Source organism: Phodopus roborovskii, unplaced genomic scaffold (genome assembly GCF_943737965.1).
Source record: "Phodopus roborovskii unplaced genomic scaffold, PHOROB, whole genome shotgun sequence".
NCBI lineage: Eukaryota > Metazoa > Chordata > Mammalia > Rodentia > Cricetidae > Phodopus > Phodopus roborovskii.
This window is the reverse complement of record NW_026126417.1, coordinates 4858025-4875777: the sequence shown is the minus strand read 5'-3', so window position 1 is coordinate 4875777 and position 17753 is coordinate 4858025. Positions and strand designations below refer to the sequence as shown.

Genomic DNA, 17753 nt, shown 5'->3' with positions numbered 1-17753 from the left:
GGAAAATTCCCCTCGTGAATTTGCTGTTTCTTTTCCAGAGCTTGATAATACATTGTCACTGAAATTGTGGCTTACTTTATTTTTGTACCTGTACTAAATTTGCATAGTAAAGACTGATTACAAAGAAATAATGACTACTACCAACTTAAAAAGGAGCAATGTACAGTCCATTTGGAGTAAGTGTTTGGACCTACCCCTCTGGTGCTCTAATACTCCTAGTATAGTGGTTCTCAACCTGTGGGTTGCAAGCCCTTTGGCAAACCTGTATCTCAAAATTACATTATTCAGTAGCAAAAATAGAGTGAAGAAGAAGCAACAAAATATTTTTGTGGTTAGGGGTCACCAAAACATGAGGAACTGTATTAAAGGGTTGCAGCATTAGGAAGATTGAGAACCACTATTAGAGATTCAGCCCACATTATAAGCAGAGGGCAGGAAATGCCTGCTGGATGATAAACACATTGTAGCATACAGGTGAACACAGACAAAGGAAAACAGATTAGACATGGTAGCATGAACAAAGCATCTGTTTTAGAATCATATGTAAACATCAAGCAACTGTAAATCAAGACCACCAATCAATGAAGACTGAATTTTATTCTTTTTATTGAGGGTTTGAGGAGGTTGCTAGGGATTGAACACAGGGCCTTCCTTGGTCACATAAATTGAGTTCTCTTCCAGTGAGATTTATCTCCAGCCTGAACTGCTAGAACATTTTATAGTAACACTGAAAATATGTATTGCTAAGGATGTGGAGATATTGAAATTTTAGTATGTTAGCGAGAATCTCAAATGCTGTTATGGGAAGTTGTAAAAGTGCTTCAAAAAGTATTTTTAAAATGTTCTTATATGATATACCATATCATACCATATGATGCTATAGCTCTATTTCTAGATATATTAAAAAAGTAATAAAACCAGGGTTTTAAAAAGGGATGTTTACTGAAAAGCATTCAATCCTCAGTTTGCATGGTACCCAAAAGCTGGGTGCCAGGTTGGCATTTCTACCTTCATTCTGTGTCTGTACCTGTTAGAAGGCACAGGGATAGACTGTTTTTTAATTGTGTTTATTTAATTACCTTGAAATTCAGGCAGAACAAAGCTTCACGGGACAAAAATCCTTTACATATCTGTGAGGGTGAGTTTGTACCATCAGAGATGAAACCTTTAACAATTTATAGTATGACCTCTTAATGCAACCATGGTGGCTCACTGATGCATGGACCTTTGGCCACAACCGTTTACTTTTTTGCACTGTAACTCTTGCTAGACCTTATGTTAGTCCTGTGAGGATAAGCTGGGTGTCACTAGATCTCTTTATCAGCTCCCCATCTTACTATGATTATCTTCTCTTTCCTTATTATTGTGTCTTTAATTGGTGAATTGAAGAAGGATAGCCATGCCTCCCATTTGGGGCTACCAGAGCCTAGGCTTTGACACTAACACTTCAGAATGCTCTTGTGTTTGTGTGATATTTTGATTAAATTTTGACAATAAAGTTTGTTTTGAATCAGAGGGTGAAGCTGACCCAAATTAGCCATAGAGGTTTTGGAGGACTTAGGACAGATAGAGAGACAAGAAGTAGTAAGGCAGGGCCTAGAGAGGTTCTCAGCCTTTTTGAAGGAAGAAATAAAAGAGGTAGGAAGTCACTGATGGCTGCTTCCCTGTTTCTCTGTTCTTTAAGTTTATTACCCTGACATCTGACTTCAGATGTTTGTTGATAAAGAATAATTAGATATAAAAACATCACTTCTGTGCTCTCATCTTCTCTGAATAATTTTTAAAATGTGTTAAATATATTTAAGCAAATTTCTATGTATCAACTAATTGATAAAAAATACTATATCTATGCTTATTGCAGAGAAGAAATTCTTTCAATATGACAACATGGATGAACTTGGAACATGTTTTAGATAGTGAAATAAGCCAATCACAGAAGTACGAACACTGAATTATTTCAATTATTTCACTTATTCAGTGTATCTAGCAGGCAACCATACATGTATGAAAGCAATCTAAATGAAATCACCAATCCTGGGGAGGCAGAGGCCCAAGTGGACAACACTTGTCACCAAATGAAGCTTCCAGGGTTGAGACTGTATTGTCGGCCAAAGCAGTCCCATTGGAACCCCTAAACAACCCAGGTGGTTGCCAAGACTATAAATTGTTCTTCACAAACTGATATTAAGTTCTGTCTCATTGCTGAATACAACCCCTACAAAACTAACAGAGCATGCAGAAGTGGAACTGGTGCCTACATAGAACTTTCATCCCTACATTCCAGCATCTCTGGTACAGAAAGGTACTCTGTGTGCTATCAAAGGAGAAAGGTAAACACCAAGCCAGCTACAAAGCCTTTGATGCACAATGGTGTCCTGCCTGCAAGATATGCTTGTGAAATAGTGACACAAAGCTTGTGGTAGTTACCAGCCAATATCTGATTTGACATGAGGCCCACTCTATGAGATGGAACACATGTCTGACAAAGATTGGATGACCAAGAATCTGAGACTAGATGGCCCATGGAAAAAATACTCACTTTCTAAAAAAGAAAATAAAAAGTAGCAGCAAAATAACTCCCAATGTCATTCTGCTATATTCATAGATCAATGTCTTGCTCAGCCATCATCAGAGGTTTCTTCCTACAGCAGATGGGAACAAATACAGAGACCCACAGCCAGACATTATGCAGAGATACCAAACCTATCATCAAATCTCTCCCCTCGGGGGCTCTCTGAGAACCCATTGGAAAGAGGAGAAGCAGGACTGGAGTTGTTGAGGGAATAGAGGTCACCAAGAAACAAGTCTTTCTAGATCAACAGGATCAATCTTGTGCCCTGGTCTCTTTTCCTTTTTCCTTTCTTTTTGTTTGTTTTGTTTCATCCTATTCCAATGTGTTTGTGTTTGTTCTATTTTTATTATATTAAAATGCATTATCCCTTAGAAGCCTGTTTATTTTCTAATGTGAGGCAAAAAGTGGGTGGCCCAGAAGAAATGGAGGAGAGGAGGAAGTGGGAGGAGTGGAGGGAGGTGAAATCACATTGCATCAGGAAAAAAAAAACAATTTTATAATAAGAGGCAAAGATGAAAACAAAAACACAAACAAGAAAAGAATGTGACTGTATTTTGGTTGTCAGTTTCTGGCAGATCCATAATAAACAGGCCCATATCTCCAGCTTTCTATCATTTCACTACTTTGTAACAAACAAAAAGGAGCTTAACAAGATAGTAAGATGAACCAACACAAAACAAAACAGCCTTGTCCCTGCCTGTCCACCAAGATAACAGCCAAGACCCAACCATGTCTGGCGCCCTGAATGGAAACTTTTAGTCTCAAAAATTTCAAAGTCAAGATATTCAGTGCTTCTTATCTTGGTTTAGAATAGAAAGTCTGACAAGATCTTAATTATAGTGTGAATGCCGTGGTGAAAGCACATAACCGAAGAGTTTGTTAATGATTTTTAAAATGCTCCTTGTACTAAAGGTTAAAGAATGTGTACACCAAAGACACCTTCCACGGTAAAAAATCAATAGGGATAGTAAATTTCTTACTTTTGTGCATTTTCATGTTTGTTTTGATGGAGGGAGGTGTTTATATCTCATAGTAAGGCTATATGAAGTGTTGAAATTATGAGAATATTCCCTATGGACCCAATCTGAGCAGCAACTATTGAGAGATCATTCCTCATATTTAATTTTTATTGAAAATGGATTATTTCTCAGAGAACATATCCTGATTATAATTTCCTCTCCTCCACTCTCTCCCAGTTCCTCCCCACCTCCCCTCCCTTTTGGAACATCCCCTTTCTATCATTAGAAAAGAACCTGATTCTATTTGTTCATACATGGTGAAAGAACAGCCTTATTTATTTATTATTATTATTATTTTCGGACACTTTAACTTTAAGTCTCAGCCTGTCCTCTGAGCCAAGAGATCCCTTACTGGATAGTATATGGGAATCCCCCCCCACCCCCCATACATCAAAGAATCAGAGAAGGAGGGAGTTCTTAAAGCTGAGGTTTATAGAGGATGATGTTGCCTCTTAGCATCACAGTAATTCTGAAAAATCCTGAAACAAACCTGTTTGGATCATATGGCTTTGGTTTACAGTGATTGCTTTGAAAAACAAGGGAATTTAGAGTTTTCAAATCAAAGAATTTGGTTATACAACTCAAATGCAATGCAGATATTTTTCCAAGCAAAAATATTATACATATTTTAATATTTTAGAGAAAAATACCAGGAAATTGGTATCTATGATACTATATATAATATTATGTTGTTAATATGTACTTCCTAGTAGCCAAGTCATTACAAAAAGTTTAGCAAAAGGAGAACACAATGTTGAGTTTTGGCAAGATTTTTAAAAAATTGTTTAAATATTTTATGTGTATGTACATGATCCTGAGGGTGTGTGTGTGCCATGTGTGTAGGCATGTTTAAAGGCTAGAAGAAGATCAGATCCATTTTAGCTGGAGTTATGGGTGACACAACCAAACCAGGTCTTCTGCAAAGACAAGGCTCTTAACTGCTGAGCCCCAGCAGGGAATTCTTTGTGTTTTGAACTTGATTATATAAAGTAAAATTGAGTGTGTTGAATAGTGTTATTCTCACTCAACACTTTTGTTGAGAAATAATGCTATATTTGTAAGAATAATTCTTGCCTATTTCTAATTTATGCCACTCTATTTTAAAAGTATAATCACAATTTTAATATATGATATTGGCTTTTGTTAAATTCTAGTTTTTGATATTTTTAGATTATATAATACATACTGGAAAAAGAAATTTATCAAAGAGATAAGAACTCTTGGGACACATTAAAAAGAATTTGCCAATCAGGAGGCAGAGGGAGGAGGATCTTAGTGAGTTTGAAGCCAACCTGCCTACAGAGCTAGTTCCAGGACAGACTCCAAAGCAATACAGAGAAACCCTGTCTCAAATAAAACAAACAAGCAAACCAACAAACAAAAAACAAAAAAAAGAACAAAAAAGAATTTGCATATAAAACCATAAAAATTACATTTTAACAGCACTCTATTATACTAAAAACAAAACAAAACTCACATATGCAGCACTGCTATTATTTACTTTCACCATCATTGGCATTTGTAATTTCAGAAAGAAGGACAAATATTTTGGACAATCTCTTCATAGCTCACCTTACTTGACTTTCATTCATTGTAACTAATCCGTAGAAGAAAACACACAGGCCAACAACTGCGGCAGGAATCAGCATTCCAGTATACCATCCCAGCCAGGCAAAGTATAAACCAATCTTCTCACCAAAGTATAGCCTGCACAAGAAAGCCAATCTTCAGTTTGAATGAATGCAATATAAATGACCCAACAATCCCAAATACCATAACTAGTGACAATTTCAGTTGGAAGCTGAGACCTCTAGCTTATGTACTTGTCAGCAATAGTGTATCTGACCCTTATGGCTGTTAATGACTATCATAATGGCCATGATATGTTTCTGTAAACTTTCAACAATACCTATTGCTTGTCCAACTTTCTTAAAATACTTTTCATAACCCAAAACTAGTACTTCTCCCTCCTCCTAATAGTGAACATTTTTAGTCTCTCTTTAGTTTCTAACAGAGCAATGTTTTCTTGAGAATAAATGAAAAGGAAAAAGAAAAAATTCAGTTGGCCATCTGATTGGATTCTCAGTGCAGGGTAGATATGTCTCCACTTGAGCCTCTGATCAGATGTGCCTATGCTATACATCTCATCTTCTTCCACTAAAGCTCTATTGTTTGTCTGAAGCACATTTCCTTTGATTATCACAGGCCTCTAACTAAAACAAAAGTTTCCCTCTTCCTGTAACTGGTAGTTGCTCTTTTTTCATATTGTTTCTTCCAGGGAGCCTTTCTCTCTAATCCACGTTAAGATATTTTGCTCTTGTTCCCACACTGCCCTAATCCATGCTCCAATTAGTGTCATCAGTCATAGCTCTTCTTAATCCTCAGTTATGTGTTACCTCCAAAATATTTAAGCGTCTTGAAGGTAGAGTTGCTCATTGGTTCACTAGCAGCCACTATTAAAAAAGTAAAATAAGCTAAAGAAATTCATACACTTTTCAGTTGATATGGAAGTAGCAAATTAATGAGGCAGTTCAAAGATCTACTTAATTCCTTTATTCACTTCAATGTTGGTTTTTTGTAGGTCCATAATTTATAAAGGGCTGATAACAATAATTTTACATTCCCTGACTTCCTTACTACTTTAAGGTCTCCATTTTCTAAAACCAATTATATAACATACCCCTGCCTGCAGCTAGCTACATTGTTGTAAACTGATGCTTCTCAGTGATTGTTGCTGGGGATAAAATTCAATTATTATTTCTTATTAACAAGGCTTCGCTTTCTGCTTGTGAACAAGTGGATATCTTTAAAGTAGCTACAGGGACCTATCTGCTCATAACACACTAATATATTAATCTGCATTTTGTTGAAGTTAATAGAAACAATATTATCAGGCTAGAATATGATCTGAGTCAAAGCAGGTTTCAGTGTGTGTCAGGAGATGGAGAAGCTAGCTGCAGACAAAGAATAGCTCAAAATGACCTTGCCCAAGAACACTGACATTGACAACTATCTATAATATTTAATTATTCCTTAGCAGAACAACACAATCCCACAGCAGAAAAAGAACCAAAGGATACTTCGCAGCAGTTTCCCATGACTGCTCAATCAAGGCTATCTGCTTTGTCTGTTTTATGTAAAGTTCCCCTTGCGATATTTCAGTTGATCTGTCCCTTGCTAAACAATTTCTATGTCAAAATAAACTGTGGTATCTATCGTTTTAGAAATAGTCACTTAATTCAACAACATTTTTTTTATTGAAATCCCTGATACCTATTGTTAAAATTGTTTGAAATGTCATACCACTGCTTTTGCAATTGATGATTTTTTTAAAGCACTCCTTTGGATTTCAAATAGATTCCATGGGAAATTTGGTTGAAACTAAATAAGCTTTGGCTACTAAGTATTTGAATCAATTTTAAATTGAGAAAACTATATAAACACATCTCCAGAAATGATTGTTCATTTTTTTTTTTAAAAAAAAGGTAAGTTGAAAGCCTTTGGCTCATATATCACACCAAGGCATTTGCTTACTGAACATGACAATGCCAGATTTTCCTGTGTGAATCCCATTAGCTATGATCAAAAGAACCCAGCTGTCACATACCATCCTACGTAAAGACCCATGACCAGCTAAACTACAAACAGTTAAAAGTTCTGGAAAATTGTGCCTTGTACAAAATAAATGCATAGGCTTAAGTGTGTTAACCTGAATAGCCTCCACATTACTTCTTCAGTTTCAGTTTTAACTAAGTTGCTAGGAAATGCAGTCCATTGAGATGTCACGTGTACTCGTTAATTACATACCCTCTTCTGGTGGATGTCTCATGACACATCATTGCTTATTCACTTTAACACATGCTTTCATGAGAAAATTACCCATCTCCATGAGTAATCAAACAATAGTAGCTGAATAACTCTGCATGTTACTAATAGGGACCCCATTTATTTATATAGCATCATAGCTCAGTTTACCTGGAACAATAATAGCAATGATGATTGTAGATAGGAATAGTAATTCACGCTGAAATGCTACTCAGAAACCATCATCTGAGTTCCTAGTAAATATTTTTGAGCCAGCACATCTCACCCTATTGTGTCTATCCATCTCCAAAACAATTATCCCTTTACCTTTATAAATTAGAATAATGAAATTTGTCATGGTTGACAGAATAAGAGTCAAAGTATCTTGATTTTGCATATACTCAGCTACTAATATTTGCTGCGTATTCATCCTGTGTATCTCCAAGTGCTTACTCCACTTACTACCCTGTGACCCACAGAGTTCACCTCTATGGATCCTTATCCATTTGCTTTTTTAAAACTTCTGGTTTCTAGACAGGCTTGATGATTTCATGACATATATGGTAGATGACTTCCTTTCTCTTGTGTCACGGTTGTCTACAACTGCTTTCTTCCCTCAGGTCACAGCTTGTATCTGGCACTTCCTTCTGTGGTTAGTCATTAGATGGTCCTGGCAAGTCTTACCTCCTCTTGTGTCTTTAAGGTAAGGTTTAATAATTGCCTCTAGTTTTACTAGTCCCTGAGCATACTATTGTATTGGTTTCCATGATACCACATCCCGATGCTGTGCATACTGTTTTACTGATTTCTCTTCAAGTACCCCTTCAGTAATCTGCTTCCAATGACACACTGACTGATGTTTTGTCAGCTATTCTTTATATTCTATAAACAGATAAAAATATCCACACATATAGCCTAATAATATATAAATGTTTTTCTTTTATCTTATAGATAGTCATCATTAGCTAGGGAATCAGGATAGCATTAACATATTTCATGTTTTTTATATGAACAATGTTTTCTTCAACAAAATAAAATATGTCAGCCACAAATATAAGTATTCCAAAAGTAAAACTGAATTCTTCCATGGTGATGCATGTCTTTTATTCTAGCATAGGCAGGCAGATCTCTGTCAGTTCGACTTTAACCTGGTTTACACAGTAAGTTCCAGGGATACACAGTAAGACACCATCTCAAAATAAATAGATGATAGATAGATAGACCGTCAGACAGAGAGATGACAAAGTTAAGAGCAACTACCTACTAGAAAGTGCTCATTGAAATAGAGAAAAACCTTTTTCAAAGAGAAATGTAGCCAGTCCTGTGTATTATCAAGTTCTTCATGTACAAATGCAACTATTCATCCATCAAAGTTGTGTCTGTACTAAACACGCAAGGTCTATTTTACTTGCCATTCATCTCTAAAGATACAGCATATCAACTATTTCCCTAACATTTACATTATATTAGTTATTATAAAAACTTTAGGGATGATTGAAAGTATGCTAAAGTATTTGTGTAGATTATGTGCAAACAAACACCATATAACAGGAACATTGGCACTGTGGAGTGTGCCTCCTGAGAAGAGTTTCTGGAAGCAGTTTCAGAATCCCTTGTGAATACTGATAGGATACCACATATGCACAGGTGATGTGTTGGCTGTTTTCCTATATGCCCTTATATTTGTTGAGTACTTCCTTGTTTTTTGTTTGTTTGTTTTTGTTTTTACAAGGGAGTCAGTTGTTCTAGCTCCATTGTAAAATGCTTACCATGAAGCTGGGCAAAGAGATACTGGAAGTCTTGGAGGTAGGAAGAACAAGCAAACAACCTAGGATCGTTTTCTTTGCCCCAGCATCTGGTACTTTGGGTTCGTAATACACATGTTGCCATTTCCCCTTTACCCTTAAGAAGGGTAGTTACTTCCTGCTGTTACCAATCTCTGATTGACTTAAAGACTCTTTTATTAGCTTTCGAATTGGTTTCAAATAACCAACTCCATGAATTAAATGCCTTCCATTGAAAAGTCAGGTAGTGTTTTTGTTTATGCTTTTCTGCAGAGAGTTTCCAAACTGAAATAGCTGTGCTAAGAAATAATTCCAAGAAATAATTCCAAGCAAACAAAAGAACAGTTTGCTACTTAATACCGACTAGTCCATCTGTAGTACCTGATTAAGTCCAGAGGCTGATGCTTGTACCACATTCCCCAGCGTGCCCAGCGCTCATACAACAGATGCCTGTTATTCTGAGGTCCATGGGTTTTGATGGGCAGGCTACTCTTATAGGCTCCCTGAGACAAATAAAACAACATAAGTTGGAGTCCAGTTTCTTATTAAAGTTTGAACTGAATAAGGACTAATGAATTCCTAACAAGGTAATTTATCAACATATAAAATAATTAAAGATTATATACTCAAGCCCACCACTGGAATAGTAAATGCCATTACCATTTGATAGCTTTATGAAAATGATGTTTTAAATAATTTTTAAATAATTGGGACCCTTTTACTTAAGTAAATGAGACTTATATTTCACTGGAACTCAGGGTCTTTTCATTAAAAATGACAAAAATATTTTAATCTTCAATTGAGAAATTGAGTACCATTTTTCTTTAAGAAGAGCAATGCCAAAATTCCCAAATATTGTCTATAAATGTTTGTTTTCATTTAAATGGACTTGGTTATATAAAATAAATAAATAAAAATTAAAAAAAAAAGATTGCCTAACGAGCAAAAGTACACAATAAAAGTCACAAAAATAATATATTAAAAAAAGAAGTGAGCTAGACACAGAAACGTTTTCTTTTACTTATAGAATAAACATTTGCTAAAAAAACAGCACAGGATCATAACCCTTAGAGCCACCTATTTGCTAGATCCCATGGTCCTAAAAGTTTACTAATGATATTCTAAATTTAAGCAGTTAAAACATAGCATTTTCTTTCAAATGGGCTTCATGTGGTTGAAGGTTTTCTAATCAGTATTACAGATTATTTATTAAGTTTCTTGATGTCTTGAGCTCTGGTTTGCAAGTGCTTTGAGGCTCCAATGGTATAAGTTCATACCACCTCTGACTCTTTAATAAAATAGAAAATTAGGGGAAAGGTGATACACATTCAAAGTGCAAGCCCAGGGTGTCCTCTTTAAATGCCCAAGTATTTAAATCCTAATAATTGGGAGCTAAAGAGAAGAATGAAAAACCATACTGATTGCAGGTGCAGAACATCTCCTGGGGTTACTATTTGCTCTTGAACCTAGATTGCTGCCTATCTGATACTTATAGAAAGGACGAATAGCAAAATTGTCACTATTTTGCAGTCACTGCTAATAGATCTAACACATGGTATTCAACCAGTTTTAGTGGTTAGATCATATACACTTCTAGAAGCTAAAATTTAGTGTACCAACGTTTGCCACTGTGCAACCTACACTTAACACCAATTACTACACTGCTCTAGCCTGACAGTGACAAGTGGTGGGCTGCACGGGAGAGCTGACTGAAAAGATAACTCTAAATGACTCATGCACTTGTGAGGCGTTCTGAAGGCTCAAACATTGTCAATCGCCCCTAATAACAATTTTAATTGATAGTCCTTCATGATCCATCTGTGACTTAGACTGTTTTCTCATACATGTGTACCTCTGGCCAATTGGTTTTCCTCTTCCTGCTCATTTTCACTAAAATGATTTGTCATGCTCCTCTAGCTATTCCTGTTTTTGTAAGGAAAAAAAAAAACCCTCACAACTAGGAAGAAAACTTATGAGACTGGACATAATATCCAGCATCAATAAAAAAGGATTTTAAAGTAACATTGTCAGACTATAGATTATTTGCATTGACTTTATTTTCTTCTTTGTAAATTTTGCTTTTCTTCCATGAGTAGGTAGCAATTCAAATCAATAGGCAACTCCTGAGCCCATTTCATTGTTTCTCAATTTTCTTTTACATATTTATAGTTCAACAATGGGATTTCTTATTCCTTTTGCATATTTGTGCCACATATTTATATATCAAATAATTTATATACTTAAATTAAAAAGACGATCATCAACAGCCAGCTTTGACAGCTGACAAATTTCCCACGAGAAACTCAAGTGAGCTGTCAGTGCACAAGCTAATTATGCTGAGAAAATTACTGTGCACAAGAGAATAAACCAAACCTTACTTTGTAAAATGACTCCCTTAGCTATGCCTCTCTGATCACTTTAGCTTACCACTTTCTATGAAGTATTTGAAATGATGTTTAATTTTTATAAGCTCTATTCCTATATATCCTAAGAGAAAACTATGTTTACTTTCTTCTGTGCAGTCACAATCACAAACCTGTGCTGGCTGAGCACATGAACTATACAAAAAAATCGCTCATAATTATTAGTCATATATATTTAGTGTAAGTGGGAATTACATGAAGATCATTAACATTTCTTATGCTTATAACTGCCTTTGAAATTTTACCTTCTTGTAACTGCATTGTACATGTTTATAATGGAAGTAATATTATTGTCAGTAACTAAGGGTTGTTTCAAGTGAGAGATACTCCATACCAAACATTTAACTCATTGACAAATACATTTACAATTCATTTTATCTGCTGCAAATTCCTCATATGCTCTAACTTTTGTGTTCATTGCATTAAGTTTGTAAATCAAAGAGTAATGGTACAGAAGTGAAACCTATATTTTATTTAAAATGTGACACAAGTTAAAAAGATAAACCTAGAGTGTCTATAGCAGAGGCCAAAGAGAAGTTCAACAGATGCTAATTTAGTTGGTCAGAGTCATTGACAGCTTCTAGTTAAAACTTGCAGCAAGGCTGTCAGCCTGGAAGTGAGGTAGGTAATACACAGAGGATTTGATTGTGGTCTTGTTTTTGACTTTCAGACATTTTACAACACAAGCCAGGAACCTGCCTTATTTGGAAGGGTTGTAAATTTCAAGCAGGAGGAAGCATTGTTTGTTGTGACAAAACAGAGGAAGGCTAGAATGTTAGGCTATTCTGGTGGGAGGCTTGGGTTCCTCCCCATAGGACAAACTTTAGATATATTTTGGGGGTTGATGGGCTACTGTGAAACTAACAGATGGTAAAAGGGTCTCAGAGGACGATTCTAGGTGTGGACACTCACATATAAATGAATGAATTTTTTTAGACACTATGATGGTTTTAGTGATAAATGGTCTCTGATGGTTTCAGGCATTTGAAAACTTGGTCCTCAGCTGAGTAAGTTGATTGGGGAGGTTTAGGAAGTGGAGCCAGGAGAGGAAGCAAGCACTATCCACAGGGTTTGAGAGTTTATGGTGTCATCCTAGTTCCTATCTCTGCTTGGGTCAAGACCATGATAGACGAAACAACAGAGCTAGTTGACCTGAGCTACAGCTACATAGACTATGGACTGACAGCTGGGAAAATTGCATGGGAACAAACTAGGCCCATGAATATGTGTGACAGTTGTGTGACATGAAAAATTAATTTTGGGGGAGGTGCACTAGCAGTGGCATCAGGACCTACCCCAGGGGCATGAAGTGGCTTTTGGAGCCCACTCCTTATGATGGGATACCATGCTCAAACTTGATAAAAGGGTGCAAGGGCTTTGTCCTTCCTCAACTTGATATGTCACTTCCTTGATTCCCCCAAGGAAGGCCTTATCCCTTCAGAGGAGTGGGGGGGGGGATAGGGAGGGAGGTGGGAGAAGGGGAGAGAGGGGGAACTGGATTGGTATGTAAAGTGAAAAATAATTTTTTTTTAAAATAAAGGAGTGAGTTCTAAGCTTGGCTCTCCACCCATCATTTCTGCAGCTTGCTGCCATGCTGCTCCCCTCATGGATTCTAACCCTGTAGAAACCCAAGTCTAAATAACCCATTTTTTCCATAAATTACTTGTTATGGTGTTTAATCCCAGCAACAAAAAAGTGAACAACACTGTCTCATAGAATGAAACTATTTTATTTTTATTAAATGGAAAAGATCTTTCAAAATTACCTCATGTGGAGGGAAAGCTGCTATGTAGGAACCATTATTTATAAGCTTGCGAATACCTAAGGAGAACAACAACAACAACAAAAAAATCTGAGTCAATTTCAACGAAGGCTTTTCCTGAAATCATATGTAAAAGCGCAATGAACACAGTATTATTTTAAGACAGTGATGAATCAAATGATTTCCATATCCAGGTCAACTACAGGGACAGTATTTCTGAGCACGACATTGGTACTCAGATAGGTCTGTCATTAATGCTATATGCAAGATATGGTATTGTTTTTGTCTAGCACTCTTTGAATATAACAATGTTTACTCAAATTAGAACTTTCTGCTCCCAGCATTTGACAGGAAAGATGGTGGCTTTGAGAAACTTTTATTTTGCTAAACTGAAAAACATAAAATGTCACACTCAGATTTGTCATCTCAGTGAAGATATTACATGGTTTTCATTTGAGAATGAACAATGAGAAAAACTTTCTGGAGATGTTTAGTTGTAATGTTATTTATTAACATTAATGAAATATTTGTAAACCTGAAAGATGGAATCCTTTGTGCAAACACAATTACATAAGGTGCTCATTAAGTAATTGAAATTTAATGAGTGCATATATTAGACTGTTCTACAGGAATTTGCAATGCCATTTTCATGTGATACACAATGGCTTGAGAAAATTGTTTTTAAAAAGCAAAAAATGCATATCTATATTTTGAAATAATGCATTTTTTACCATTTTTCGATAAATTCATCACTGTGGCTAAGAATACTTTTTGCTTTATTTTAGCTCTCCTGTTTTTAGCATATTTTCCACCAAGGGCATGATACCTTCATAGTCATTTAAAATGTCTTTTAAATATACAAATACAATTTCCTATCACATAGAAAAAATTTCAGCTCATATTCTGGATATTTTATTTTTGTTTCATTATTATTATTATTTAGTTTTCTAATTTTATATATCAATCCCAGTTCCCTCTCCTTCCTTCCTTCCTTCCCTCCTTCCCTCCTTTCTCCCACTCTTCATGCCCCCACAAACCACCCTTCCATCCCATCCACCCCTACTCCATAGGGAGGGTGATGCCTTTCAGGAGGGGTCAACAAAATCTGTCAAGTCATTTGGAGTAGGGACTAGGCCCTCCCTCCTGCCTCTAGGTTAAGGGAGTATCTCTCCATGGGTATCTAAATATTCTCATTGTTTTGGGTGAAGTTTTAGTGTCTAAGGTAATTATTCGATTGCTCAGTCACAAATGAATTGTTAGTCAGAAATAAATTTGGCCTGATGATTCTTCTTGCCATAGTAAATATCAAACACAACTCTTTTTTTTTTTTTTTTTAATCAGTGTTGTTTTCCATCCTAGCACAATCAGGAAAGATTGTGATAGATACCATGGGCTGTCAATTTTTAAATTCAAACAATTTAAAGCATTTGGCTAACACTTATTTCTTCATTGCTGCAATTTAGACTCACAATTAAAAGGTCAATTTATATGTTAGTTTTGTTTTCAATTTTGTGTGAGGTTTGCAATTTTATTTATCTCATTCTGGTTGCTAATATCTCAATTTTCTTTTGTATTTCATATGTATCAAACTGTTAACCACATCAAATGCTATAAAATTTCAAAATTTAATATGTTAAAATAAGTGACCACTTAATATTCCAGAAATAATCTCATTAGGTTATTTACATATTCTTCTATATTTTCATTTATTTTTATATCTGTCTATTAATAAAATGGAATCACACTAGCCCAATAATTTTGTAATTTCCTTTTCTTAGTGAATCATGAAGAGCTTCCAAAACTAGTTATAGCTAGGAACTAATATTAATCTCAGAATATAAACTCTGTGTCATAAACTATTTACATATAGTACACAAGAAATAAAATTATGGGTATATATTTACAGATAGAGGGTCTGGAAATTATATTGATAAAGAGAAAATAAATAGGTTTTAATGGGTGGTTGTAACACATTTGGTACTTTTAATTTTTTTATTATAATGCCATGCTGATCTCTTTCTACACATATTTTCATTAAAAAAAATTTGTAGTTTAGGCTACATTTTTTTCTTGAGTGTTTGTATTCTTCACATTTCGATACAGTGGCCCAAATGCCCTCAAAAATACTTTTATGAAAAGTAGCAACACAAAATATTCATAGAAATTGTGTGTAATGTGTTAAGTAATTCATTAGCAACTGAAAGTAAAAACCTTCATTTCTTATGAAACTCTAACTCTATATATAGCTTTTTTATATTTTTTAAGTATGTCTGTGAAATGATGTTCTTACCCACTTTTGATATTCCATTTTCATATTTGGTGCGTTCCAGCATGTGATAAACTATTCTGCTTCGAGTAGCATTGCTGAAGAAGGTGTCCTTATTGTTTATTATGAAGCTGTTAAGATGAAGGGATTTGCTTTAATATATTCAGAGCAGATCACAAAAATCTAGTCAGAATTATAAGTCCCTGGGTAACCACCCATCTGTCTCTATAATTAAAGACAATGCATGTAAAATATTCTAGGATGAGAGAGAAGTAAGTCCTCCTCTTTGACAAAAATAAACTGACAGTTAAAAATAAGTACTTATAGAAAATGCAGAGATGATCAAATGTTCTTTTCAGCATCTTCATTCAGCTTGTAAAGAATCCTCAGTATTCTCTTAGGTCTTGTTTATCATAGAGTAAGAAGAAATTAACCATTTGCTGGCTGGTGTTTGTACTTACACCTCAAACAATGTGCTCCAGATAGACTTCATTAAAAATTGAAATTATCTCCCATGCAACACATTCCATTCTATCTTACCCAGCTTTCAGAGTTTAGTGATGTCCTATAATTTTGTTTTTTCTTCTATATCCTTGATACCCTAAAATGCTCCTTTGTGGAAAGAATAGCAAGGAGTCCTTTGATGTGGATGATATGGAAAGCAAAGGGGGCCTCACAAGGAAATGATGAATCTGTTTAAATGTTTTCTTTCTAAATCTAAATCTTTCTAAGTCTTCAAGCAGTGGAATTAACTGGATCTTACTGGACTGGTGATACTTCCTGCTTCTATGCACTTTATCTCTGTGAGTAACGAACCATAGTTCTGTCGGACATTTCATCCGGGGTATTAATTATTCTATCCCTTACTTCCTCCTCATCCTTCTCACATATCCAAAGAGTTACCAAGCTAAGTAACTTTCCTGTTGAACAACTGCCTCCATGGCACTGCTACCCTTTTCCTGTGTGTCCTTGCTCCTGGTCTAGACTGTGAGACTATTGTCTTCTTAACATGTTTTACCCAGCCTTGTTTATTTCAATCAGTACAGCAAGTAGTTCTTAGGCAGGTAGTATTAGTTTTGCAGGAGGTTGTATTATGGGGGAATTAAGCAGGTGACATAATCAACAAGTGAATAAATAAATAAATCCCGACTGGTTTCTGTGGTGAACATGTAATAGTGTAACAATGTTATCCCGACTGGTTTCTGTGGTGAACATGTAATAGTGTAACAATGTAGTGAGTGACCGGGGGAAGGGACAATAGCAAGAATTTTATGATGATTTTTCCTTAGATACTTAATAGAGGCAAACTGGTGGGAAGAAAAATACCCTGCAAAGCTCAGGGCCAGGATAGCCCAGATGAAGTGAAAAGTGGTAAAGATTCAGCTTGAGTTTCACTAGACCTGCTGAGTGAGTCTTGTGAGGTTGCACTGTTAATGGTAGGATGCCTGAAGGAGGCAGAGTGAGGGGTCCACAGGCACCACAGCAGGGCAGCCTAGACTAAAAATAATTAAAACTTGAATTGTATGAGTACAAATGGGATGCTAGTTGGGAGGTATAAACCAGATGTTTCATGGTATCAGTGTTCTTCAAAGACTGAGCTGGGTCCTCGAGTTTTCAAAGGACGAGAAGAACATTTTGAGAAGTAGAAACTCTAACTGATTTTTGGCTGTGGTATAGATTGGTTCTATAATTCTTTCAACTACTATATCTCAGAATAAATTTCATCCAGACATCTAGAATGCCATCTGTCCACAGGCTTGGTCCTATTCTAAATTGCATATTTTACTACAATATTTTGTAAATATTCTATATTTCTCTATCTCCATGTTTGCCTTATTTTATTTAGCTTTAGAATTCCATTCTTGCCTATGGTATTTGACTAGGAGGACCATGAAGCAGAACATATGCCATAACAAACCTTATAATTCAATTAATGCCCGTCAGTCACTCAATAAATTCCAGTAGAGTGAAAGCATGGACAAATAAATAGATATGAAAGAAGTAAGAAGAAACGAATAGGTTTGACACAGAGGGAAAGAGAAAGACAAGAAAGTTAGAGTGACATAGCCTTCTCTAATGAAATTCTCAAGATTAAACAAAGCCACTTAAATAGTAAATGTATT

General features: G+C 35.6%; 1 protein-coding gene across 1 annotated transcript in view; it reads right to left on the bottom strand.

Moving 5' to 3' along the window:
• The window catches only part of Ano3 (anoctamin 3), a 248104-nt gene that overhangs the window by 75251 nt on the left and 155100 nt on the right, over window positions 1-17753 (bottom strand). Inside the window, 4 exon segments of the mRNA XM_051183796.1 lie at window positions 5164-5298; window positions 9561-9682; window positions 13368-13423; window positions 15655-15761. Of these exon segments, the coding sequence (XP_051039753.1) occupies window positions 5164-5298; window positions 9561-9682; window positions 13368-13423; window positions 15655-15761 (420 nt within the window).